At 51.7% G+C, this 25,493-nt stretch overlaps 3 protein-coding genes across 3 annotated transcripts; 1 reads left to right on the top strand and 2 right to left on the bottom strand.

Annotated features, from left to right (window-relative positions):
* Nucleotides 1-314: 314 nt before the first annotated feature.
* On the bottom strand, nt 315-10,126 carry DRG2 (developmentally regulated GTP binding protein 2). Its single transcript, XM_058849929.1, has 13 exons — nt 9,997-10,126; nt 8,731-8,891; nt 7,786-7,875; nt 6,686-6,746; nt 5,661-5,751; nt 5,226-5,298; nt 4,997-5,087; nt 4,722-4,819; nt 3,795-3,871; nt 3,064-3,152; nt 2,182-2,240; nt 1,707-1,760; nt 315-1,623 (listed from the first exon to the last, which is right to left on the bottom strand). The coding sequence occupies exons 1-13, from the start codon at nt 10,058-10,060 to the stop codon at nt 1,537-1,539; spliced, it is 1,095 nt and encodes a 364-aa protein (XP_058705912.1). The 5' UTR covers nt 10,061-10,126; the 3' UTR covers nt 315-1,536.
* A 688-nt stretch (nt 10,127-10,814) lies between these two features.
* GID4 (GID complex subunit 4 homolog) lies at nt 10,815-18,962 on the bottom strand. Its single transcript, XM_058849571.1, has 6 exons — nt 18,608-18,962; nt 17,334-17,393; nt 16,450-16,557; nt 15,753-15,854; nt 14,630-14,760; nt 10,815-13,444 (listed from the first exon to the last, which is right to left on the bottom strand). The coding sequence occupies exons 1-6, from the start codon at nt 18,818-18,820 to the stop codon at nt 13,381-13,383; spliced, it is 678 nt and encodes a 225-aa protein (XP_058705554.1). The 5' UTR covers nt 18,821-18,962; the 3' UTR covers nt 10,815-13,380.
* Nucleotides 18,963-19,098: 136 nt separating this feature from the next.
* ATPAF2 (ATP synthase mitochondrial F1 complex assembly factor 2) lies at nt 19,099-24,971 on the top strand. The gene is made up of 8 exons (XM_058849570.1): nt 19,099-19,314; nt 20,613-20,657; nt 20,991-21,136; nt 21,558-21,655; nt 22,551-22,631; nt 22,753-22,865; nt 23,650-23,765; nt 24,367-24,971. The coding sequence occupies exons 1-8, from the start codon at nt 19,170-19,172 to the stop codon at nt 24,502-24,504; spliced, it is 882 nt and encodes a 293-aa protein (XP_058705553.1). The 5' UTR covers nt 19,099-19,169; the 3' UTR covers nt 24,505-24,971.
* The last annotated feature ends 522 nt before the right edge of the window (nt 24,972-25,493 follow it).

The raw sequence follows: 25,493 nt of genomic DNA, 5'->3' as shown, positions 1-25,493 counted from the left end.
GCTTTCCACTGCCAGACAGGGATAATGTGGATAATTTTGGAGCTTGTTCTCCACTCACTGCCTCCGTGGTCAGGATTTCCTCTGCACTCCAGCTGTGAACAAAGCCAGGATCAGGGAAGGGAACTTACAGAGTTCAAAGTCACCTTCTTAGCTTGGGCACTGTGTATAGTATCTATTTATCTCCCATCACCAGTCTCTTGCAGCCACTTCATCTTCTACTGCTCCCTAAATCTCCTGTGACAGCATCCAGGATTCCTCAGGAGGCCGAAGGCAAAAAAGAGAGTTAGAAAACACACCAAGCCATCCACCCACCATTCACATGAAATAACAACTTTTTATTTTCTCAAATAAAATAATCCTTCCATTTCTGCTCGATCAGGTTGTGAGGGGTGGGGAGGAGCAGGGAGGAGGGGAGGAACCCTGCTCAGACAGGTGTCACACCCATCCTCACAGTTCTGCATCCACGTCAGACCGAACCCTTTTCCAATGAAAGAAAATAAAAGCTATTGGCAGCTCTTGATCCCAGAAGGCAAGAGCTGTCCTCTATCAGGCACTCTGAATTGTTTAGCAACAGTATTCAATGGAAAAGCATGATTAAAAAAATCCCAGATTTCTGATGAACAATATCCAGACAAGCAATGTTTAACAGGGCTGGGGTTAAACTCATGGCATGGGGTGGTACCTTGAGCTCCTAAGAGCCATGACTGGAATTTAGGGGCAGGGTTGATGAGATCTCCACCTTGGGGATTAAAGGGCAGGACAACTCCTGCCCAACAAAGGAGGAAGCTCCCAGGGCAGCTCCTCGATGAGTGAGATGCCAGAAGTGAACCCTCATCCCAGACTACGGCCCTTGCATCATACCCCACCGCAGTCTGGCCAGGCTAATTAACTGTTACCAGTTTAATTTCTCATCTCATCTCAGTACCAGTTGGACCAGGATGTCCTACAAACCCTGCTGCAAGGCCATGGAGAGGCACAGAGTGCCAGATTTTAATGTTAATCGAGGTGGGACCATTAAAAATTGGGGTTGTCTCAGCTGCAGAGATGTGTCCAGCGAGCAGGGGAGGGAGAGCTCTGATTCTGTTTCAGATCAATGCTTAAATTAAGGGAATGGATAAGCAGCAAAGCATCACCAATGTTCTCTCAGCCCAAAGCACAGGGCCAAATTTTTTTCACACAAACACTTCCCACTGGGAATGCACATGGATTCATGTGCAAACCCTACAAGGGGCAGGACACTGCTGGTTATGGAACTGTGTCCTAGAAGAACTAGCTCCTTTTAAATTTTTAAGAAACATCACTTGGCCTGAAACGCTGCAAGATGGAAACCAATCTTCCCCATCCCCACCTGCAAGCACAGTAGCCTCATTTTCTGCCTTTCTCCAAGAGAAGAAGCTTCACAGAAGCTTTCTTGGCTCTGGAACACATCTCCCTTTTTCTTTTTCGTTTTTTTTTTTTTTTTTTGTGTATGTGTGTTTTGTTTTTACGTGGTCAGTTCCAATTGCAGTGATTAAAGACGAGGCCAGGCACCAGCAGTTACTTCTTTACGATCTGAATGACATCTTCATGCTCCATCATATGGGTTAAGCCCACTCTTTGAGGGCTGTACTTTGTGCTTGTCCCCTTTGAAGCAAAAAACAGGGAGAGGGTGAGATGACCAGAGACACCCAAGGACAGGGATATTCCAGTTGTTGTCTAACACTTACCCACACCAAGGCATATTTGAACTGGCTGGCTAATGATCTGTGAATCCGATGGCACTGCAAGACAGACAGGCAGAAGTTGAAGTATTTACATGACACCACTTTGCAAACAACTTTTTCAATACCCAGGAATTAAAAGAAACACAAGTCTATGCCAGAATTTACAATAAAGACTTTAGGAGCCAGTTAATGGAATATAAAACCATACAGAACAGATACAGGAATCACCAGCCCACATAAAGCCCCATTCCATTGCTTCCACGTGCTTTTTCACTGGGCTGCTTTAAATAATTACTGTTTAAACCTTTTATAGCAGCTGTGAAAGAAACATGAGGCAGATAAAATCAGTAAAGGCAACAAAAGGAGAAGCCCAATCAAACACTGACATGTCCTGAGCTTTATGAAGCACAAATCACAGCAGGTCCAGGAGGAACTGCCTTCTGCACACAGGGTAATGTAAAAGATGCAGGAAAATTACCACATGTTCCACAGAGGCCCCTTTCCGTAGAATAATGGCATCTGTAAAGTCTGGTCTCTCTGTGGAGAAGCAGAAGGGGGGGAAAAAAGCATTGGATTTCTATCAAGTGTGTTCTAAAATGCTGACACCATCTCACATCACCTTGTGCTTACTACTCCCAAATTCCTCCTTCCTGCTCCCAGACAGAACAGGGATCCAGTACCTAAAAGCATCAAATCAGCTCTCCACTACCCACAAGTGCAATTACCCACTCCACACAGTCAGCAGCTTCCTCACAACCCACCTGATCTAACCCCATCCCAAACCCTTAAGAGAAACAAAACCACCCAAGTCAAAACACACCTGCTCAAGGAAAACCAAAATCCCCAAGATTTCAGAGCTTAACAAGCTCAGAAAATTCCTTCATCTCCTCACATCCACCCAAGTTCAGCTGTTCACAACAAACAGAGCAAGTTACAGATGTGCCTTCATCTTTGGGAGAAGCTTCAAGTGGGTTATAAAGCAAAAGGAGAATCAAAGGCATGGGAATCACCAAATTTCTTGCAGCAGGAACAGGAAACTTCTTCTGCGTTGTGATGGGCTGAACAGCTCATCACAGTGTGCAAAACAAGGGAAAAAGCTGTGAACCTGCACACTTTATTCCCTTATATCACGCAAAGATTTATTAAAATTCAGCTCTTGTATAATACAATAGGAAGGCCATGGTGGGATCCACACATGGCAGGGTCAAACAGAGCAGGAAGCATTTCCCAAGAGCTGAAAGATGATTAGGGAGTGTACAATTCCAGCATTGCCAAGGCACCAGCCCTGCTGGCAGCCTGTCCATGAGCAGCAGCAGCATTTGTGCCTTTCAGACCTTCTGTTCAGCTCGTGGTCACTTACGTCCCCGCTTCTTGGTGTAGATGCAGGTGAGTGCCAGGTATTCCCAGAGCTTTTCCAGCAAATAGTCCAGGTTCAGCTTCATGCCACAGCTGCAAAACACCAGGATCATCTGTTTACTGCTGCTGTGATTTAGGGATCCAGAAGAACAAGGTAAAATGTCTTTAATAAAGTGCTGGAGATTGAGGGGAAAGGCTTTAATGAAGGAAGGAGAGGAAAACCACATGGTAAAATGACATTGAACTGAAGGAAGGCAGGGGTAGATTTGGTATTAGGAAGGAATTCCTTACTAAAGGGGTGGAGAAGCACTGAAACAGATTGTACAGAGAGTCTCTGGCTGCTCCATCCCTGGAACTGTTCAAGGCTAGGCTGGATGGGGCCTGGAGAAAACTGATCTAGTGGAAGGTGTCCCTGCCCACAGCAGGGGGTGGGATGAGATGAGCTTTAGGGTCCCTTCCATCCAAACCATTCCATGATTCCAGAAGGGTGAACAGCTTTGAAGCAGCAAAGCCCCAACAGATATATCAGCACTACCAAGAAAACAAGCCAGATTGACTCTGTCCTGCAGGCAGCACAAAGAAGTCAAGCTGCCTGCCTCTCCAGGGGAAGGAAATCTGGGAAAAGCTGCACAGCAGCTCTGCTTCTCACCAGCAGCCCTGGGAGAAGTCCCTTCCTGGGAGAAGCTGGAGAAAGGGGTGTGAAATGAACCCCACACCAGGCAGACCAGCTCCTACCTGATGACAACACTGTGGGGCCTCCGAGCAAGACGATCCACCTCCTCCATGGATATCTGATCAATCTTGTTATAAACCTAAACCAAAGGGAAAACAACACAGCCCTTAGAAAGGCAATTCAGCAACATGTACAAATTACAAGGTAACTCCAGCACCTGAAACAGAAACACAGCTCCTGTCAGAGGATAAGCCAAGACTCTCAGTAAAACAAACTATTAAAATTCAGAAGCCTGAATATGAATTTTGGCCTTTTAAATTCTCCCTTTGGAACACGTTCTCTGGTGTCTTTGATTTCATACAGACCCAGTGGCTACAAACAGAGCCCCAAAGGGACATCTGGCACACAAGGGACCAGACAGAGCTGGCAGCAGGGGAGTTGGAGGCTCCACACGTGGGAGCAAAGCCCCGGCACCACGATTGGAAGCTCTGCTGCTCCAGGGCAGCACCAGCCACAAGAGGGCCCAGGGAACACACACAGCACGGCTGCACATCCAAAGCCTATAAAAAACTCCCTGCTGAGCTGTTTTCCACCTCTTAAACCCCAAATCCTTACTGTTTTAGGAATGAGGAACAAGGGCATGGAGAAATAGGACAAGGGGGAATGGTTTTAAATTGAGAGGGCAGGGCTAGTTGGGATATTGGGAAAAAATTCTTCCCTATGAGGGTGAGGAGGCCCTGGCACAGGGTGCCCAGAGAAGCTGTGGCTGCTCCTGGATGCCTGGAAGTGTCCAAGGCCAGGTTGGACAGGGCTTGGAGCAACCTGGGGTAGTGGAAGATGTCCCTGCCCATGGCAGGGGTGGAATGAGATGAGCTTTAAAGTCCCTTCCCACCCAAACCATTCCACGATTCTGTGAAGTTCCAACATTTCCTTTGTCCAAGAAAAGAGATGCTGGATGAGACAGAAGCCAGGCTGCCCAGGATACTCACATAGAGGCACGGCATGTAGACCCTGTTTCCTACAATCACATCAATGAACTCATCAGGGGAACAATCCTCTCTGAACAGGACCTCAGCGTTGAAGATTTCTGAGGTGGACGCTGTCAAGGCCCAAATCCCAACACACCACATGGGCTGAGCTCCCTGGTGACAGCCAGGTGCCAACGAGACAGCACCCAAGTGACACCAAGGCTGTCCCACAGAAGGAAGCACTGGAACCATGAGCTGCTGATGGCTTAAGGGTCTCCCATTTTAGGAAAGGATACTGTATTCGTGGAGGATGAGCTGAACCAGCTTCTCAGAGCACTGAGTCAATGTGACAGTGGAGTTGAAGGAAATGCCTCCACCCTTCTTGGGCTGCAAGAGGCAAAAAAGCAATGTAAGAACATTCTGCAAAACCTACAGCCTGCCCAACACGAGAGGCAGCACAGAGTGAGCTCAGCTTTGAGCAAGCAGGCAGACAAGCTGTGCCTGCAGGAGCTCAGGAAGCCTCACCTTGAAGTAGATATTTGGTTTGCTTTTGTTCAGCCGGATACCTACGGATTCCAGTTCTTTCTCCAGCAAGGCCCTGCAGGGACACAGCACCTGTGAGGCTGAGTGTGGCCAGGTGACACCCAGACCTTTCCCTTTTTGATTCTTGTGTTGACACAGCTCTGCCACGAGCTTTCATTACACCCTAAAACGCCCCTAATGCAGGTCAGAGCCTGTGGTGGAAATCCAGGCTGCCAGCCATGCCGTAGGAATGACCCTTCAGCTGAGCACCCACTCCAGCCAGCAGGATGCTTCTCATGGAATACAACCCCCATCTCACACTCAATAATTTAATTCCTCATTCCCCAGGTGCTCTCCACAACTCCTCAGGGAGCTGGCACATTTTCTGGGTACGTGGGAAGCCCAGAGCCCGGCCCACCCCTCGTGCCCAGCACACACCTCTGCACCTCGCCCTTGGTGGCATCCAGCATCATGATAACGACATCTGCTGTCCTGGCCACAGCGATCACCTGCCGGCCTCTGCCCTTCCCTGGGGAGACAGGAGGTGGAGGCACATCAGCAAGAGGAACCAGCTAAGTTCTGTAACAGAAGCTCCTGCCCTATGCAGCAGCTTGAAAGCAAGGAAAACGATCCTGCAGTGCTCTTCTGGCTGCAGTCAGCTCCTGGGAACCCTGGCAGCTCAGCAGAGAGGAGATCAGTGCCAGAAGGTGCCTTAGAAAGCACAGGCACTGTTCTGGTGACTCGAGGGAACGGCTGGAGCTGTGTCAGGGAGGATTAGGCTGGATATTAGGAAAAGGTTCTTCCCCCAGAAGGTGGTCAGGCACTGCCCAGGCTTCCCAGGGAATGGGTACAGTCCCGAGGCTGCCAGAGCTCCAGGAGTGTTTGGACAACACCAGGCACAGGGTGGGATTGTTGGGGTGTCCTGTGCAGGGCCAGGAGTTGGACTGGATGATCCCTGTGGGTCCCTTCCCAAATGTTCCATGACTCCCTGATTTCCTAAGCTATTTTCAGACACAACCAGCCACTGAGGACAATGACAACACAGAGAGACAAAGCCAACGTCTCTTCCCAGAACTTGGAGTCATGGGAGGACTGGCAGGAACTCAGGGAATTACTCAAACAAGGTTAGTGTTTAGCTGTAATTCCCCCTCCGCCCCTCCAGCATCTTTCTATAGATTTCCTCAGTACCAGAAAACAGATGAGCCACTCAACGCTCAGGCAAGGAGGTGACAAGTGACTGGCTTGCTTTGGCTCCCACCTCCAGAAAACCATCTTTGTGCTACATATAGACCCTTCCGTGGGCTCAGGGATAGGAATCGTGCCTCACATGGATCAAGGACTCCAAAATTTGGGAAGACAATGTAGGAACTCTTAGCCCAGGAAACCTGTGTAAATATCTGAGATTCCCAGGGACACTACTGAGGGCAAATCCCTCCTGTACATGAACACAGACATGAGCCAACCTTGAGCTGCTCCTTCGATGATTCCAGGCAGATCCAGCAGCTGAATATTGGCTCCTTTGTACTGAAAAGGAAATGGAAGGATTGAAAGTTGAAAGCTTTTTGCAGGGCACCTGAGCTGCCCCCAAAGCCACAGACACGTGTGGGGGTCCACATCCTGTGGAGAGTGGAACTGGATGGAACTGGCAGGCCAGGGGAACTCTGCACAAAGCTCATGGCTCTGTCCTGAGGCAAATTCCAGAGCTATGGGCTGTGTTCAGCAACACACACAGCTGTGCATTAGATCCTGACCTCCTAAAGCATCCTGTGACTGCAGCTGGACAAAGCACCAGGAAAACAGCACAGCAGTCACGTATTCCCATGTCTGGGGAATGGAAAGGATAAACAACCCCTCTTTTCTTGGTCTAATGAGAAAACTCAGTAATGGACAAGTGCCACATCTCTTACTGTGACAGATCAAACCATTCAGGTGTGCTGCAGGTCTTACAGTACCAGGAAAAAAAACAGGAGACTCTCATTCCTAGGATTTGCAGGGCATTGGCTCTCTAGCTGTTGTTGCAGCTCACAGCTCTGCTTGAATGTGTTACATTAAACTCCTTTTCCCATCAATACAGTTGCTTTCATTATTTAACTCCCCTTTCCATCCTGACCCAGATTTCCTCATTCCTCTTGGACACTTTTCAGTTTGATGCCCTTTATCATTTGCTTTACTGATGGATGCTGAGGTCACCACTAATAAAACCCCTCAAGGACAGGAGTAGCTGCATTTTGTTTTGGAAGTGATCACAGCACAGATTGCCTCTGTAAAGCTTCATTAAAAACAAATCTGTCAAGGTTTGCAGCCAGCTGGTCACTGGCACTGACAATGGTTATACAAAATTCAGTTGAGAATTGTTGTAGTGCTCTGGTCAGTCCAAGAGCAGCACAAAAATCCTGATCAGGAAGCCAATCCTGAAGAGTTCAGGGAAGTGCTACACCAGCACTCAAAAGTTTAAACCAAAATTCAGCTTTGGAGACCTTTGGATGTCTCTGCTCCTTAGTGGCAGCACAAGTGTAGCTGGTGCAAACACAAATTTACACAGCTGGAGGAGAATCCTACTTACTTCTATGACTCCTGGGATGCAGGTCAGTGTGGTGAACTCGTAGGACGCAGCTTCACTGGCGGTTGAGGTCATTAAACTCAGAAACGTGGACTGAAACACAAGAGATCAGCATCACCAGGCAGGAAAAGGAAAAGGTTCAGCAAAACAAGCAACACCAAAGCGCTCCTCAGGCTGTGGAAGTTGTGGTGTGGCTGCTCCAGGCACAGGGACTGAGGTGGTGACACTGTCATGGAACTGAAGTAAATCCTTTGTGCCCCTCCTTTCCTCAGCAGTGCTGGGGCTGGGCAGGAACAAACTCCAGGCAACAAGTTTCACAGGGCAGAGCACACAAAATGAAGGAGTGTTTCCTCATCTCCAACTTTCAGCTAGATCACAGAATCATGGAATTGTTTGGGTTGGAAATGACCTCAAAGCCCATCTCATTCCACCCCTGCCATGGGCAGGGACGCCTTCCACTATCCCAGGTTGCTCCAATCCCTGGCCTGGGACACTTCCAGGGATGTGAAGTGTCTTTTCTGGGCAACCTGTGCCAGGGCCTCCCCACCCTCATGGGGAAGAATTCCTTCCATACATCTCACCTAAATTCCCCCTCTCTCAGTGTGAGCTCATTCCCCCTTTTCCTGCCACTACAGTTCCTGAAAAAGAATCCCCTTCCAGGTGCTGTGAGGTCTCCACACAGCCTTCTTCTCCAGTCCCAACTCTCTCAGCCTGTCTGCAGAGGGGAGGTGCTCCAGTCCTCTCTCCAACCTTGTGGCCTCTTGCTCCAACACTTCCATGTGCTTCTCATGCTGGAGACACCAGAACTGTGCACAGGACTCCAGCTGGGATCCCACGAGATGAGCTTTAAGGTGCCTCCCAGCCCAAACCATTCCACGATCCCAAACCTGCTCTGCAGCCACTGCAAACCACAGCCTGGAGACACAGGGACCACAGACACTCACTGACCTTCCCCACAGAAGGAAAACCGATCAGTGCCACTCGGGCATCTCCTGATTTCATCACATCGAAGCCCTCGCCCTTTGCAGCCGGGGATTTGGAAGGTTCCAGCAGCTGAGCTCTGTATTTTGCAAGCTTTGCCTTCAGCAGGCCCAGGTGATACTCAGTGGCTGCAATGACACAAACCCAACAGCTGGTTAGCAGAAAGTTGCTCGTGATTCACTTCTGGGAATGAGAACTTTCCTAAAAGGAAACACTGATGGATCTTGGTCAACATCTTCACCACTGCCAGGCACAGAGATGCCCCCAGCTGTTCCACAACTTTTGGAACCCTGGGCACTGAGAGCAAACCCTCCAGGGATCTGCACAAAGTCAGAGTGGAGGGAAACAGCCAAAAAATTCCCGAGTTAAAGGAGCAAGGCAGAGGGAGAGCAGGTGCAGGAATGAAGGGCTGAAGGGAGCCAGTTCAGGAGAGAGGGATCACAGGGGGAGCAGCCCCTCTTGGAAACAGCCCCTCCTTACACCTGGTCACATTCAGCACTCCAAAATCAGCAGATTAATTTCCTCTCCTCCTGTCAGCTTTTAAAGACACATTTAACTCAGAGCTCACACGTGTGAAACTACTTTACTGCCTTATTCTTAGCAAAACACTTGAATTTACATCTAAGCCAGAAAAAAAAAAAAAAGAAGGTAGTTGTCTCATTTTTTAACAGGTAAGGGCATGAAGCTAGCAGCTTACAGGTTTATTTGTATTATTAACCACAGCCTCCAGCTCTGGCAGAGCCCCCGGGGAGCCCCCAGATCTCTCAAACACCAGGAGTCTCCTGTGCCAGCAGCACAGAAATGTCCCCCAGCTCCGGGGGGCTGCAGCACAGGGCAGGAAAGAGAGCAGCCCCCACCCCAGCCCAGGGCTCACCCAGCTCCCAGCACCCCGATCCAGCCCTGAGTGTCCCCAAAGACCCCCCCAGCTTCACAAACCACCCCCATCCTGCCTCCCCCATTGCCCTGACCGGCACCTCTTTCCACAGACCCGCTCCCAGACCCCACAGCCCCGAGCCCCCCACAGTCCCCGGCCTCCCTCCCAGCCCACCTGACCCCAGACTCGCCACAGTCCCCAGTCCCCTCTTCCCTCGGACCCCTCTCAGCTCCCCCATAACTCACAGACCACCTGTGTCCCCTCACACCCCCAGAATCCCCAGCCCATCTGCCCGCCCTCCTCCGGACTCCGTCCGCCCGCTGTCCCCGGGTCCCTCAGCCCCCGGCCGCCCTCCGCACCTTTGTTTTTCTGCGTGCGGGCGATCTCCTTCTCGATCTCCGAGATCTTCTCCAGGATGCCCATGGCGGGCCCCGCTCCGCGCCCGCCGGAAGCGCCGCCGGCCCGGCCGTCCGTCCCCGTCACACGTCCGGGCCGCGCCGCGCTGCGAGCTCCGGCCGCGCCCCGAGCCCCGCGCCCTGCGTTCCGCCTGCCGCCACCGCGGGGCCACCGGGACGGTCCCCAGGGAGGTGACCCCGGGTGGGGGCGAGAGCTGAGGGGACAGCAGGTTACGGAGGGACAGGCTCAAAGGGAAAGGCGTCAGAAAGCAGGGGAGGCGTTAAGGGGAGCCCCCCACCGGGACTGCCTCCTCCTGCTCCTCTAATTGAGGCTGGATCCTGAAAGGACCGCGGAGCCGGCGAGGGGATCGGGGTCTTCTCCCAGGAAAACAGCGACGGGACACGAGGAAACAACCTCAAGGGGGCCAGGGGAGGTTCAGGTTGGGCAGCAGGAGGAATTTCTTCCCGGAAAGGGCGATTAGATGTTGGAACTGGCTGTCCGGGGAGGTTGGTGGAGTCCCCATCCCTGGAGGTGTTCAGGGAAAGACTGGACGTGACACTCAGTGCCACCAAGTGAAAAGGTGGGGATCGGTCACAGGCTGGGCTCGATGCTCTCAGGGGTCTTTTCCAGCTTTAATGATTCTGAGAGCCTGTGAATTAAGGCCATCAGAAGCTGCTGTGATTCCTGGAGAAGCCCCTCAAGGAAGGAGATGAAGCGCAGCAATCCCCTGGAAGCTTCCCCTGGAAGCTGCGGTGGACAAACACACACGGACACAGAGCCCTTCAATAGAGTTCATGTTTAATTTGGATGTTGATCGCTCCACAAAACTCCTCCTCGGCCCCCACACAGACACCCTCTGCTCCCACAGGGACATCCTGCTGCAGCCAGAGTGGTTCAAGAGACACCACATCCTCTCCCAAGCCCAAACATTCCATTTCTCACTTCTGCCCCCCAAATCCTCCCCTGGGCCGTTCTCTCTCACCACACCACGACATACAGAACATCTCCCCTCAACTCAAACAGGTCAAAGAAAAGGAAAAACCAAAGCAAAGGCCTTTGAGCAGGGAAAATCCACACACCAACAGCCCCTGCAAAACCCTCAGCTCCACAACCTGCTCTGCACCTGCCACACATCCAGTCAATTCTGGATCTAAACTGAAATTCCCTTCAGGATGGTGGGAAGAAGGCAGGCACAGAGTGGGAAGCTCTTTCCACACCCTTCTCACAATGTATCTTGTCTTAAAAAAAACCCAACTTCATTGGTTTAGGGATAGTTACTCATGTTAAACACTCCCAGGGCCATACTAACTCAGCTTCTGCCAACAAACAGGGTTAATTCAACTAAACCAGATCAGAAATCCAAGTGTCCCACTGGCAGTGACAGCTCTGGGGAGCACAGGGACACTGCTGCCACCACCAGCATTGCACAGACAGCTCAGGAGAGCTGGGAAGAGCCGTGGGAGCTGGGTCCCTGCACTCACACAGCACCTGGGAAGGAGGTTTCACCCCCACACTTGGTCACAGTGGAGTAGCACCACCGGTTTTCACCTCTGAAACCAGGACACCTCCCAGCACCATCCGTGAGGAAACCCCTCTCCTCAATAGGGGCTGAGTTTCTCTGAGAGGAACAAAATAAAACGGGAATTCACTTCCCAAGTGCTCTGCTCCTAGCCCCAAATCACCTCAGTGCTGTCCCTGCACATCCTCCAGCAAGAGCCAAGGCACCAGCACACACTCCCTGGGAAGGGCAGGGCTCTCCCTTCTCCCCCACATCTCCCTCCACGTGTGCCAAGGAGAAGGATTGATCCACGGAGAACAGCACGCACAAAGTGGCCGAATTCCGCATCATCTCCCGAGACCGCCCCGGCCACTCCTCCAAGCACTCAAAATCCCAACTTGGAATAGAGGAAAGGGGCTCCAAGCCCTGAATCCTTCCTCGTTAAGGCTTAAACAAGCGATGACTGCTGCCAAGAAAGGAAGTTAGTTAAAAAGCAAAACCCAAAGCACCTCGTGCTGGCATGTGGAAGCTTCAATCCCCTCTCCCGGGTGGAAAATCCATCCTCAGCACCAGCCGTGCCACACGTCTGCTTGGAGGAAGCTGGGCTTTAAAAGAGCCAGAAAAAAGGCAAACTAAACTCTCACAAAGCCCCACAGGTGGAGCTGACAAGGTAAAAACACAACCGAGGCCAAGTTTAAAGTGTCTTTAGAAAAACCACCCCACACACGTACACACACACACTTTGGCACAGGAGCCTTAAGTTATGTCACTTGGAACATTCAGAGTCAGAGGGAGCTACTGGGAAGGGTCATTTTTTAAAACTTTTTTCTTGTTTTTCCTTGTAAAAAGGTGTCAAGCAGTGGTGGTGAAGCATGAAGGGGGAGTACAAACGCTGAGCAGTCCCAGCTGATGCTGCTCAGCGCTTGGGCTCCAGTCACGTTCCCAAAGCTTAGCTGGATACAGACATGGATATAAAAACACAGACATTCCTGGTTTTCAATGTGAAAACAGTAACATGGAATCGAGTACTTGTGCATTTGCCATAGGGTCCTTTGGAAAAGGAACCATAAAAATAGATATATTTTTTAATAAAAGTATTTTTTTGTCTATTTTTTTTTTTTACTTTTTTTTTTTTTTTTTTTTACCCTTAACTTAAGTAAAGAGCAAATATACACCTACAAGCAGAGTTCAGATCCACTTTACTGAGAGCCTGGAAGTCCATACATCAAATTAATTCCCAATGGCGTATCCAGACACCGGAACAGCTCCCAGCTCCAAAGGGCCGGCGTTCCTGAAAGATCTGTAGCTCCAGCTAACCTTGTTAGCCAGCAAAGCCTCATTCCAGCCTTACCTCAGCCAACACTCCCCAACAGACTCCAAAGCTGAGCCTCACACCCAGGACCTGGCTTTGGGAGCATCACAGCTGGAAATCTGGGCAAGAAACCTGAATCCTGGTGATTTCAACCCGCATTGGGATATAACAAGGAAAACCTAAGCCTTGAGCTTACATTTCCTTATTACTCAGAGGCCTGAGCACTGATTCCAGCTACTGAGAAACAGCTTCCAGAGGAGAGCTGGGAGGAACTTCAGTGACAGAGAAACGAGCTGTGCAACAAGAAAGTGCATTAAAGTAGCTTAAAACCAGAGTAAAGATCAAATGGCCACTCGACAGGAGGGAGAATCAAGCTCCAGCAGCTCCTCAGGCTGGGTGAGTTAACATCCAGGCTCTCTCTCTCTCAAGTCCAAGGGGCAGGAGAGAAGCGTGCATGCCCGTGCTCCCACAGTTCTCCTGGCAGGCCATGCTCTCCTGCCCGGTTTGCTTCTGGGCGCTATCAGATCTGGACAGCTGTCATCGGAACTCGTAGATAGGAGCACTGTGCTCGGGAACGTGCGTTAAATTCAATGACTGATACCTGGCAGAGAAGAGAGGGAGGAGAGGATTACATGGAGCTCCTGCTTGGCAGCCACAGAGCACACACTGTGCTGGCTGCTCTTCTGTCTCCTTTTACAATCCCAGACTTTTCAGGCATCCAACACCCACTTCCCACAGTGCCAAAATCCTGACAGGACTCAGCACCATTCCTCATCACTCTACAACCCCTTGACAGGAGGGTGCAGCCAGGTGGGGGTCAGGCTCTTTTCCCACACGACTAATGAGAGTACAAGGGGAAACAGCCTCAAGTTGTGCCAGGTTGGATATGAGGAAAAAATTCCTCACTGAAAGAGTGGTTTAGACCTGGAATGGCCTGCCCAGGGAAGTGGTGGAGTTACCACCCCTGGACATGTCCAGAAATCAAACAGACAAATCATTTAGGGTTTAGTGGGAATGCTGGTATTCAGTCAAAGGTTGGACTTGATGATTTTGGAGTTTTTTTCCAGTGTTAATAATCCTGTAATTCCCACTCTGGTCCCTCTGAGCCACCTGCAGCGAAGCAGCGTTCCAGGTGGGCTGACTGTGGTGCATTTTTGGACTCCCTTTGAAGTTCAACAACTTTCAAGTTCAAACAGTGTTTGCTACAAGTGCAAATTACACTCGAGTCTTTCAAAGCTCAGCTTGAGGGAATGTGTCTGAAAGCCTTCTGGTTCCTTCCCTCCCTCCCCCTGAGAGCTTCCAGCCATCCACCTGCTGCTCCTGACAATGATGCAAGGGAAAAGAGCTCTCCAAAGCTACTTGTCTCCAACAAAACCCCCACCAATTAGCTTTGACTGTTCTCTTGTCTTAACAGCAACACCCCAAGGACCTCAGAATACAAAACACTGGCCTGACAAGATTTCTGCCTGAAGGGAGCAACAGCCAAGCTGTTCCCTAGGAGAGAGAACTGAGAGAACTCACAACACTTCTCCAGATCCTGTATCATCTTCCCTCCTCCACCTTACCAGCCCAAATTTCCTCCCCTTTTCCCTAAGGGCAGCACTTTATACCACACCAATGGACTGCACCAGCCTGCTCAGGCCAGTCACAGCCCACACCCCTCCCTCCTGCCCCAAGGTCCAACCACCAGACTGAATCTCCTGCCTGGACACTCCCAAGGCTGTGCACAAGAAGGAGAGGAGTCACAGCTTGGTTTAAGTCTTCAGGAGGCAGGAAGCTTCCTTACCATTCTGAACTCCTATGGTAGTAATAGCCCTCTATAGATGCTGCTGACTTCTGGAAGCAGATGTAATAGAAACCAGCAAAGGAAGCACCACTGATGTCCTTGATGGTGTGATCTGGGACTAGGAACTGCTCCTGCATGCAAAACACAGGCTGCATTTTAAAATGTTGGTCAAAGACAGCCCCACCCCACCTCAATCTGCCCTCCCAAACCAAATACTGGCATCCACTAACATGAAGATACTCCTGGCTGAGCACTCCCTGCACTCTGAGCAGCCCAGAGCAGAGACCAGTGTCCCTTCACCACCTGCCACTGTAGGCACCTCACAGGGAAGCAGATAACTGAGAACAGAATGAGTTTTAAGAGTGCAGGAGATAAGTTTCAGCTCAACACCTGCTCCATGCAAACCAGAAGCCAATTGCAAAACTGGGAACCAGAGCTTGAAAATGAAGAGAAGGCTCCAGGGAGTTCTCACTGCAGCCTTTCAACACTTACGGGAAAGCTGGAGAGGGACTGTGCACAAGGACATGGAGTGAGGGGATAAGGCAAAATGGTTCCCCACTGCAGAGGGCAGGGTTAGATGGGACACTGAGAAGAAATTCTTCCCTGTGAGGGTGGGGAGGCCCTGGCACAGGTTGCCCAGAGAAGCTGCGGCTTCCCATCCCTGAAGTGTCCAAGGTGAGGCTGGACAGGACTTGGAACAACCTGGGATAGTGGAAGGTGTCCCTGCTCATGGCAGGAGGGTGGAACAAGGTGAGCTTTAAGGTTCCTTCCAACCCAAACCCATCTATGGTGACTCTGTGATGATCCCAGCTGAAGAACAGAGCTGCAGACTGGCCAGTCTGCATCAAACACAGGTTCCACACAAGGACTGCAGACATCAACTCTCTCATCCTCTGGAGCATCACCAAACAAGATTTTCCTGTTGTGTTTTCAGCCATGACTGTAGCCCTTAAGGACACAATTAGCTGGCTAGACATGAGGCACACTGGAACTTGCAAGTACAGTGGGTTTTGGCAGGGTGAGATCTTTCATTAAACCATCATAGTTGGAAAAGCTCTCTGACACCTCAAGTCTCTGTCAGTGACTTGCAAGCAGCTCATCAGAGGAGACAGGTAGGGTTTACCTTCCATCTCATGAAGACATAGTCCCCATTTTTTAGATCTTCATAATCAAAGTCATCAGAGTTAAATGTTTTTGCATACTGGTAAAAAGCCTGGAACTTTCCCTGAAAAAAAAAAAAAAATAAAATAAAATAAAAGAAAGTATGTTTATTCCAGGAATTGAACTTCCAGTACCAGCTGCTATTTAGGAGGGAAATCTACTGACATTCACAGCAATATCCAGCCTGGCTGGAGAAGCACCTGGACTTCCAGAAGAAGATATTTTGACAGAAGTATAACAAGCATCAAAGCTCGGCAAACAACAGCCAAAGTAAAGGTGGGGATGTGATCAGGTGGCTGCTGTGGCCTCAAAACACAATAGCAGGTACACCCACCCTGAGCATGAATTATTGCATTCCATTTTGCAATAAGTCTCCAAAAATAAAGAATGTGTTCTCTTAGGGGGTCAAGAGATGGGGATTGCACCTGCTCCCTTCCAACCCCATGGTCAACAAGAGGAAAACAAGACATCCCCTCCCTCATCACAGATCACAGCTTGCTGAAGAGACTTCTGTTTGCAAAGATCCCAGTGGGAGAAGGAGAGAGACAGCCAGAAAGGAGAGGTCTCCAGGCCTTTCTGCCAGCTCTTGCATGGGCACACACTGCAGCTCTCCTCCAAACCAGCAGCCCAGACCCACCTTCTGCCCCAGATTTATTTACCCAGTGTTTACGATCCACGTCTTCATCGGCGTCCCACTTGCGCGTTAGGAATGGGTGTTTTTTACTGATTATCTCGCCTTCGAAGAACGTGGTGAGGGTTGGGTACTCCTGGCAGAGAGGAGACAAAGGTGAGGTCACAATTGTCACCTACAGACACAAACCCAAGAGCAGAAAAAGCTCCATGTGCTCAGCATCTCCCAGGGAGAGCTCCAGGCAATCTGAGGCTGCTGCTCCCATCCCTTGTCCTGCCCCAAACCTCTCCAAGGCTGACTCTTCCACACCCACATCCTCCATTGCACTTATTCCAGTTTTTCTCTGCCTCTCTCCTCCCTTTATGAAGCCAGGAGCCATTCAGAGCTGGGCTGTAGGGAGGGGTTTGGAACACAAACCTGATAAGGAGCAGTTGAGGAGGCTGAGAAAAAGGACCCTCACTCTCCAAACTCCTTGATAGGAGGGTGCAGCCAGGTGGGGGTCGGGCTCTGCTCCCAGGGAACAAGGGACAGGACAAGAAGAAATGTGCTCCAATTGCACCAAGAGAGGTTTAGATTGGATGTTAGGAACAGCTAAAAAAAGTGGTTAAACGCTGGGGTAAGTTGCCCAGGGAAGTGCTGGACCTGGCTGTGTTCTGGGTCAGTGGTTGGACTCAATGATTTTAGAGGGCTTTTCCAACTTTAAATGATTCCATGAAGCTCCCAGCTGAATAATCACCTGTGGCATTTACAGCCAGCAGCATTCCCCAGCTGATACCCGGTAATCAAATCTACAACATGCTCAATCCCTCCACTTCCTATTTCTGGCAGCAGCTTCTTCCACCCCACCAGGAGGGAAAAAAAAAGAAGCCTTTACTCAGCCCCTTTTTGTGTTGTTTTGCAGTTAAAACTCACCTCTGTAAGGCCTTTAATCTTCAAGTATCCACAGAGATAGGAGTTCTCCATATCCACATGCTGGAAAAGAGTGCAAAGTCCAACCATAAAAACAGGCATGAAGGTGCATGCTTGATCCAAAGCAGTTTCTAACCCTTCCAAGGAAAATTTCAGCTCCAGCTGGTACACACTGTCCAGCTCAGTGCCCAATATTCATGCTGCTAGCCCTTTCCCACAGTAGGAACCACCTGGAAAGATCATTTGCAGGTGCCCAGCTCACCTCTGGCAGCCTCCACATCCCAGGCCTGCTCCCAAGCCACCCTCTGCCCAGAATTCTGCAGCAGGAAGCAAATCCCCTTTCCAGCCGGAAGGGATCTGACTCAGTGTTCTCCAAGAAAAAGCATCCCTGGAAGAATCATCCACACCCCCAACCTTTTGCAGGAGGCCTTTCTCCTTTTCTCTAAAGCTTTTATGCCACCCGTATTTTGAGTTATCAGGCTACATCTCTCTGCTCCTGCTGTGCAGAAACTAGGCAAGGATTTGCCTGCTCCTCTAAAAGCAGGGATTTTCCAAGCTTTTCCCTGACATCTCCAGATCCACTTTCAAAACATGCAGTGAGTTATTCAGGGAAGTGCAAACCTCTGCCGTGAGAAGATGAATCTTCTCCACCTGTGATCAAAGGATGGTAACATTTCCCTGTGCTCAGCACAGGGAGAGCAGGCAGCTCCCTCTCTTCAGCTGACATACGCAAAACAGCCACGTTTTTGGCACAAAAGCAGCGGTTTTAAGCACAAAAGCAGCGTTTTTAAGCACAAAACCACAGGCAGCCCCTGTGAGGTGGCAGCGTGCAGTGGAGCTGAGCAGCCATGGGATGTCCCCAGCACAACAAATCCCACCAGGAACGTGGAGAATTGAACATAAAAATACCCCGCCGGCTTGGAATCATCACAGAACCACTGAGGTTGGAAAAGATCTATGAGATCATCCTGTGACTGATTCACCACCTTGCCAACCAGACCAGAGCACTGAGTGCCACGACCAGCCTGTCTTTAAACACCTCCAGGGATGGTGACTCCACCACTTCCCTAGGCAGTCCGTTCCAATGTTTAATGACCTTTTCCATGAAGAAATTCCTCCTAATATCGAGGGACAGGGTGATGCGGGTGCTGTCGCAAGGGGCCGGCAGGGCGGGAACGGCCACCGCGGCCTGAGGCGAGCGGGTCCCCCGCTCGCCTCAGGCCGCGGTGGCCCTTCCCGCCCCGTCAGGGCTCGGCTCGCCCCGCCGCCCCCCTCACCTGCATGACGACCTCCACCTCGTAGGCGTTGCCTTTGCTGCGTTGCTGCCCGCGGAACTTGGCCCCGCTGTAGAGCAGCGAAGTGGCCACTCCGGGCTGCGCCGTGTTGATGGGGGGCGGCGGCACCAGGCTGCTAGCGGCCGCTCCGGTAGCAGGGGAGGAGGCCGAGCCCGCCGCCCCTCCAGCGCGGCGTCTCTCGCTCCGAACCGGCATCTCGGGGGGGTCCCCGGGCGCCAGCGTGGCCGGGGCCGGGGCGCGGCCGGGGAACGCCACCCGCTCCGCTCCACTCCGTTCCGCTCCCTCACGCCGCGGCCGCCGCTGGCTCGGGGCCTCCCGGCAGCGCCTCCGCGCGCTCCCATTGGCCCCCGCGCGCGTGCTTAAGGGGCGTCCCATGGCTTTTATTGGCTGTTGGAGCGCTGCCGGTCGCTGATTGGTTGCTCTGCCGCTTGGCGCTGCTGGGAAATGTAGGTTTTCTTATGCAGGCGGCGCGGATTGGTTGCGGCCGGCGGCAAGATGGCGGCGCCCAGCGAGCGGCGCTGAGCGCGGTCGGGACGAGGTTGCTATGTCGTCTGTCGCGATGTGGCGCGGCTGTCGCCGGCTGTGGTGGGCCCACTCTCCGCCCGCTCGGCTTCCCCGACCGCCTCCTGCAGCTGCTGGGAGCGGCCCGGTGGGGCCATGCGGGCGCCGGGCCTATGCCCCGCCGGCAGGTGAGGGAGCACCGGAGCGGCTCCAGCCCCGTTTGGGCAGGGGGATCCTTCCCCGGGGACCCCCACCCCGGGGTCACGCAGGGCAGGGCTGGGGTCGGCACGGCCTCGCGGGGACTGCGCTCCCCACGGCCGCTGAGCGCCCTTTCCCCGGCATTAATGTGTATTTGGAGCGGGCAGGGTTCGCTGGCAGCACGGCCGAGCCCTCGCTGAACCACTTTGTTACGCTCGTTTTCTGTGTTTTGTTGTGTTTTAGGGATTTTGAGGGAATGGGACTTGGATGGGGGGCGGTTCAGGTGTGTTCTGGTCCACCCATCCCGCCCAAAGACTTTGCTGGAATTATGTGGTTTTGAGAACAGTAAAATTAATCTCATTTTGTCAGAGGTGAGGCTGCAGAGTCGCGGTGACTCACGGCAAGGTTTTGGGAGCCACTGATGAGCCTCGGGGCTCCTCTGGGGTACACACACTTTAATCTGTTTTTAGAACTGTGCCTGAAGCTCTTTCTGGGGCCCCGAAACTCACAGATCTCCGAGCCTGAGCAAATCCTTCCATTTCCCCAGCGGGAATGTGCTTTTTATAGCCTGGAATAGCAGACCTGCAGCCTGACCTGCTTGCTGTGCCCTTCACGAGACAGATTTATGGGTTTGGGATTTACAACCTGGTTGCTGTTGTCAAGGGAATGGCTCGTGGGTTCTGCCTGCCTTGTGGGAGGGATGTGAGCCTTTGGAACGTGTGTAATCCTGTTCTCACGTGTTAGGAGTGCATGTAGGAGTGCTGGTAGCAAAGGATGCTGCTCTTAAAATGAGACCTGACATTTCCTCAGGCTCACCTTGTTGGTGGGGCAGGTATATTTCTGAGCTGGACTGGAATGTTTGGGCTGCAGGGAGGAATGTCTTTCAGGGATAAATTTGTCCAGTGTGACTGTAGTTGTAGAATCTGGAAAGGTTGATCCTGAAACAAAACTCCTGAGGAGTGGTGGTGCCTGGGAAACCAGCCCTGCCACACTCTGAGGCAGCTGAGCCCCCCAGCCTGGCAGGGCTGTAGGTGGTTCTGTTTGCTCCCTGGCTGTGCACAGCAGCATTCTGGTTGTCACAGCTTTCCTGGTGCTTCCCTGCTGAGTGGAGCTGACTGGAGCTCACAGCTTGGAAACTGTGGATGAAGGGCTGGAGTTTTGTGGCCAGCTCACCTCGACAGCACCAAAGCTTTGTCTGTTCTGAGCGGTGATGGGGAGCAGGGGAAGGAGCTGAACACTCTCTGTTTGCCCTCTGAATGTTCTCTTTGCCCTCTGTTTTTGTCCCCAGAGAGGAAGAGGTTCTACCAGAACGTGAGCATCTCACAGGGGGAAGGTGAGTACGGCTGCCAGGATGGGATGGAGGGGCTGATTCCTGGGAGAGGTGTCATCACCCACACCACGTCAGCGTGGCTCCTGCAGCCCAGGCTGTGTCAGTGGCATGTCTGTCACCAGCTGCTGTGCCTCCTTCTCATCTACAGCAAAGCTGCATGGTGGAAAGCAGCTTCCAAGACCAAGTGTCTCCAAGTGATGGTGGGAAACCTGAGTATTCCTGGTCCCTTGCTCCTGTCAGCTCCAGCTCTGAATGTGCTCCCTCTGTGGGGTTGTCTGTTGTTCCTTAGTGCCTGCTCCTCTTTGATTCCCCAGGATTTCTACTCTGATTCCCCAGGAGGCTTTGAAATAAACCTGGACCACCGAAAGCTGAAAACGCCCCAGGCCAAGCTCTTCACAGTCCCCAGCGAGGCTTTGGCCATTGCAGTGGCAACAGAGTGGGATTCCCAGAAAGACACCATCAAGTTCTACACCATGCACCTGGTGAGCACAGCAGGGTGCAATGCTGAGACCTCCAAATGCAGAATGAGGAGGCAGCAGATTGTCCTGCTTCTAATGTGCAGAAAGTTAGGGTTTTCTTGGGCTGGTCTATCTAGAAGGAATCAGTGTCACTGGGGGAACTTGAGAAGGGGCTGGACAGTGTTATTAGGAATAGTGATGGGCAGGAGGAAACAGTGAGCTCTGGAGCAGTCCATGGCCCTTCTTCCCTGCTGCTTAATGGGCTGTTCCCAGGGATTCTGAAAGGTTTCAGAAGATACCTATTACATGAGCCATTTTGTGGCCCTGCACCCCCATAGCAGTTCATCTGCCACAAATCCCTCTCCTTCTTCTTGGTATTGTACCATGGAAGCTGCTGCTTTTTCAAGCCTGGAATAACAGCAGTTTCAACTGCCTTTATCCCCAGACCACTCTGTGCAACACGGCGCTGGACAATCCCACGCAGAGAAACAAAACACAGCTGATCCGAGCAGCTGTGAAGTTCCTGGAGACAGACACAGTCTGGTATGAGATGGGGGTCCAGCTGGATTTTAGAAAGAGGGCTGGGTAAAGTGAGGGATGACATCTGCTCTCACCCAGTCATGGCATGGCTCTGATCTGTGCTGGTTTTTCCCTGTGGGTTTGAATTAATTTAATTAATCAGTGCTGCACTTACAAACCTGGTTGGAGTGTGTGCACCCAAAGAGGGAGCACTGGATTTGGTGAACTCTGTTTTGGGCACCTCCATGCTGGGCAGGGGTGAGAGCAGCAGGAAATGAGCATCTTGAAGAGAAGAAAACATCTTTGAAAGGCCTGTGGGAATCTGTCAGCCAATCCCTGGTATTGCTGTGCCACTACAGATAGCTCAGACTACTTGTACCAGTCCCAAAATGCCCTTCATTCCTTAAAGTTCCCAAGAGCTGTAGGATCAAGCCTGTTCATGCCCAGGCTCCTGTCCCAGCCTCCACTGGCAGCTGCACAGTTCCTATGGAGAGAGAGAGGAACAGAATTCTCCCCTCTGCCCGTGTGGCTTTGGTCAGTCTAGGGATCAGGGAATGCTGAGCTGAGCCACTGGGCAAGCAGAAACAGGAGTGATCCCACAGAGAGTTGCAGTGGGGTTTGTACCCTCCCCTAACTGCTAAACCTCACTTCAGCCTGTGGCTTGGGGCTTCCTGCAGTTTTCAGTTGGCTGGTTCAATGCTGTGGTTTGTAGTAAGACAGAATTGTCCTTCCTGGAATAACAAAAAAACCCACTGAATTTGGGGAGGAGCTGGGGGATTGTTCACTGTCACTGCTGCCTGGGTGGACAGCAGGTCCCTGTTCCACTTGCTGTGGGTCTGGTGGGGTCAGTGTCCTTCTCAGAGGTGTGTCCCAGCCTGGGAGTGACCATCCAGCATGGTTTTGTTCCATAATGTCCCAGCTATCGTGTGGAGGAGCCTCCAGCCTTGGCAGAACTACAGAAGAATGAGTGGGATCCCGTGGTCACCTGGGCTGAGAAAAGGTGAGAGCTCAAAGGGTTCCTGGCTGCTTAAAGCCCTGCCCTGCTGAGCCCAGGAGCTCTGGCCACAAGCTCCCTGAGCCTTTCCCCTGGGCTTTGCTAAGGGTTTGGGTGATCATTCCAGGTACAACGTGACAATTGGCTCCTCGACCAGCATCCTGGGGCCAAACATTCCAGCCAGCACCAAGGAAACTTTTGTCAGCCATCTGGCATCCTACAACATGTGGGCCCTGCAAGGTGAGCAGGGCTGGGCTGGGAGCTCTGCACTCAGGCTGGGCCAGCGAGGAGGTGATTCCTCTCCACAGGGCAGGAGAGTGACTGTAATGTTTTTCTTCTGCTCCAAGTGTGAAGGTTTATATTTTAAATCTGCAGGCCAAGCCCTGACCTGCTTTTGTCACAGGCAGGGTCTCTCTTCAGTGCCAGTGGTGTTCAGGATCTGACTGTGCTGTCCCATGAGCTGCTTGCTCCACCTTAGCACAAATAACTTCTTTAATGCCAAACGTTCTAATGATTTAATCCCTAGCTTTGTTGTTACCAGGAAAAGAAATCAGGCTTAGTATTCCAAAGTGCCCACACTGTGCACTGTGCTCACTTTTTCATCCTTATATCCCACTTAATCTTGCCTGAATCATCTGAATGACACTGAAAGATAAAGAAATGAAGGGAGGTTTGCTTTGCTGCAGATCTGAATGAGCAGCAGGCAGTGAAACCCACAAAAGACACAGAATGCTCGAGCCTGGATAGATATCTCTTCCCTATGCACAGGGAAGGGTTATGGCAGAATAAAAGGAGGTGGTGTGCAGGGCATGGCCTTTGTCACTGCAGTGGCAGGGCCAGTACAATGCTCTGTGCCTGCTGTTAACCATGGATCTGAGTGCCCAGGTGCAGGTGGGAGGATCCCTGGCCCCCCCCCCCAGGGGGTACCACAGCCTGCCTGTCTCTTCAGAGCATGTGAAGATGCTGCTGTAATGCTGCAGAAAACAGCCATGAATCTTGTTTGGTTTGGGTTATTCCCTTTCAGGTATAGAATTTGTAATCACCCAGCTGAAATCGCTGATTCTGTCCATGAGCCTGATTGACAGGCACATTACAGTAGAGAAAGCTGTGCTTCTGTCTCGCCTGGAGGAAGAATACCAGGTAAATTATGTTACAAAACAGCCCTATAATTCAAATAGCAATAATCTCAGCATGACAAATGCATCCCCCACCACAAATAACTGGCAGGGGAAGTGCCTGCTATAGCAGGAGACGTTCCACTCCACCAATCTCCCTGTCTGAGAGCGTTCAGAGCGTGCTGCTGCAGAGCAACACCACAGGCACACCAGCCCAGAGTGCTCCCAGGGCTGCCAGTTGCTTTTCACAGAGCCCAGATGGCTGCTTTTCTCCCTCTCTAATCTGAAGTGCAAAGTTGTGGCTGGCTTCTCTTGCTGAGGGTTATCCAGCCTGGAGGTTTTGGTAGACACCAAGATATCAAGCTTGCTGGAAATTAGCCTGGTGTGAAGCTCCTCGTGTCCCAAAAGTGGCTGAAGTTGGGAATCTTTTCATCCTCCCCTGAAGAGGCTTTGCCTCAGACCCCAGTACAGATGAATCACATCCTCATCTCAAGATATCCCTGCCTCAGCAGTTGAGGATCATCTCAGCTTCTGGGGGAGGTTACCTATGCTTCACAAACATGAGAAGGGAAGCTGAGAGTTGCTGAGGTGCTTTGAGTATAATCCATGTTCCTCCTCTCCTTCAGATCCGGCGCTGGGGCAATGTGGAGTGGGCCCACGACTACGACCTGTGTGAGCTGCGTGCTCGCACAGCAGCTGGGACTCTCTTTGTTCACCTCTGCTCAGAGAGCTCAACTATAAAACACAAGCTGTTGCAGGACTGAGGCAGCTGGGCAGGGCACAGAAAGAAAATATCCATCTGGGAATTGCTGGCCTGACGCAGTGGATGGTAGCCACCTTCCTGCCATTCCACTTTCCCTGGGATCAGCTTCATGTGCTGTGGTTTTGTGGGCAATTCTTCACTTGTATTGTCTGCTGCAGTGCAGCACACCAGGAGGAAAGGTCAAGGTGAGTTTCCTCTGAATCCCCAAGCCAGCAGCTCCGTCCTTTCCTGGTGTCTGTAACTCATCAGAGGAGCTCCCACAGAAGAAACAGCTTCCTGGGCAGGGCACGGCACAGACATACCCAGCATATGCCACATGTCTTCATAGCTGCCAGCTCCTGACACACACTTGTTATGGAAATCTGAAAACAGACTCTACTGCATCTGTTGTTCATCCCTCGGCGTGCCTGTCTGTAACACCAGGGTCTCTGTGTTCCATTAAAGACTCGCCCCTGTGAGGTACCAAAAGCTGTGTGTCTTTGTTTAAGTCACCAAACTGTGGGGTGGGTCCTGAGTTTCCAGGTTGTGGGCAGGTGCTGGGATGGCTCCAGGTATTAAAAATCAGACCAGAGCACACACAATAACTACTGTGTGAACCACTCCATGCAGCTGAGGAGGTAGCAAGGAGATGACTGTGTAGTCCTGGAGCAAGAGAGGTAAAACCTGGGCTCCAGCCATCTTTAGAAGCACAGAGCATGATGAGCTGAATCTGTGACAGGCAGCACCAGCCACGGGGTTTTCTGAGACCTGCTGTGTCCCTGGTGTGCACACACAGAGCCACCCTCTCGTTTAACCTTCCCACCTTCTCCTTGCTGCCTGCCTGGAGCAGCACCGGCCCGGTCAGCACCGTTCCTCAGAAGCTGCCCACAAGCGAGGTGGCAGCGGCTGTCACCGAGCAAGGAGGGGAATTAATGACTCCTCGCTTGGCTGTCGCGAGCGGCGGCGCGTGAGCTCCCGTGGAACCATTGATTTCCCTTCCTGCTGGCTGGG

The sequence above is a fragment of the Poecile atricapillus genome, chromosome 14 (genome assembly GCF_030490865.1).
Source record: "Poecile atricapillus isolate bPoeAtr1 chromosome 14, bPoeAtr1.hap1, whole genome shotgun sequence".
In the NCBI taxonomy this organism is placed as follows: domain Eukaryota; kingdom Metazoa; phylum Chordata; class Aves; order Passeriformes; family Paridae; genus Poecile; species Poecile atricapillus.
This window is presented reverse-complemented; position numbering and strand designations above follow the sequence as displayed.

What these genes read in the sequence shown, in the direction of transcription:
- DRG2 (XM_058849929.1), bottom strand. Translation starts at nt 10,060, where the DNA reads ATGGGCATCCTGGAGAAGATCTCGGAGATCGAGAAGGAGATCGCCCGC. An exon ending in CATCGAAGGAGCAGCTCAAG is followed by an intron (nt 5,752 to 6,685) that starts GTTGGCTCATGT and finishes CTGTCTCCCCAG; the next exon opens with GGAAGGGCAGAGGCCGGCAG. An exon ending in CCCCACAGTGTTGTCATCAG is followed by an intron (nt 3,153 to 3,794) that starts GTAGGAGCTGGT and finishes GGTGTTTTGCAG; the next exon opens with CTGTGGCATGAAGCTGAACC.
- GID4 (XM_058849571.1), bottom strand. Translation starts at nt 18,820, where the DNA reads ATGCCGGTTCGGAGCGAGAGACGCCGCGCTGGAGGGGCGGCGGGCTCG. An exon ending in AGATTAAAGGCCTTACAGAG is followed by an intron (nt 16,558 to 17,333) that starts GTGAGTTTTAAC and finishes CCTCTCTGCCAG; the next exon opens with GAGTACCCAACCCTCACCAC. An exon ending in ACGTGGATCGTAAACACTGG is followed by an intron (nt 15,855 to 16,449) that starts GTAAATAAATCT and finishes TTTTTTTTTCAG; the next exon opens with GGAAAGTTCCAGGCTTTTTA.
- ATPAF2 (XM_058849570.1), top strand. Translation starts at nt 19,170, where the DNA reads ATGTCGTCTGTCGCGATGTGGCGCGGCTGTCGCCGGCTGTGGTGGGCC. An exon ending in GGCCTATGCCCCGCCGGCAG is followed by an intron (nt 19,315 to 20,612) that starts GTGAGGGAGCAC and finishes TTTTGTCCCCAG; the next exon opens with AGAGGAAGAGGTTCTACCAG. An exon ending in AGTTCTACACCATGCACCTG is followed by an intron (nt 21,137 to 21,557) that starts GTGAGCACAGCA and finishes CTTTATCCCCAG; the next exon opens with ACCACTCTGTGCAACACGGC.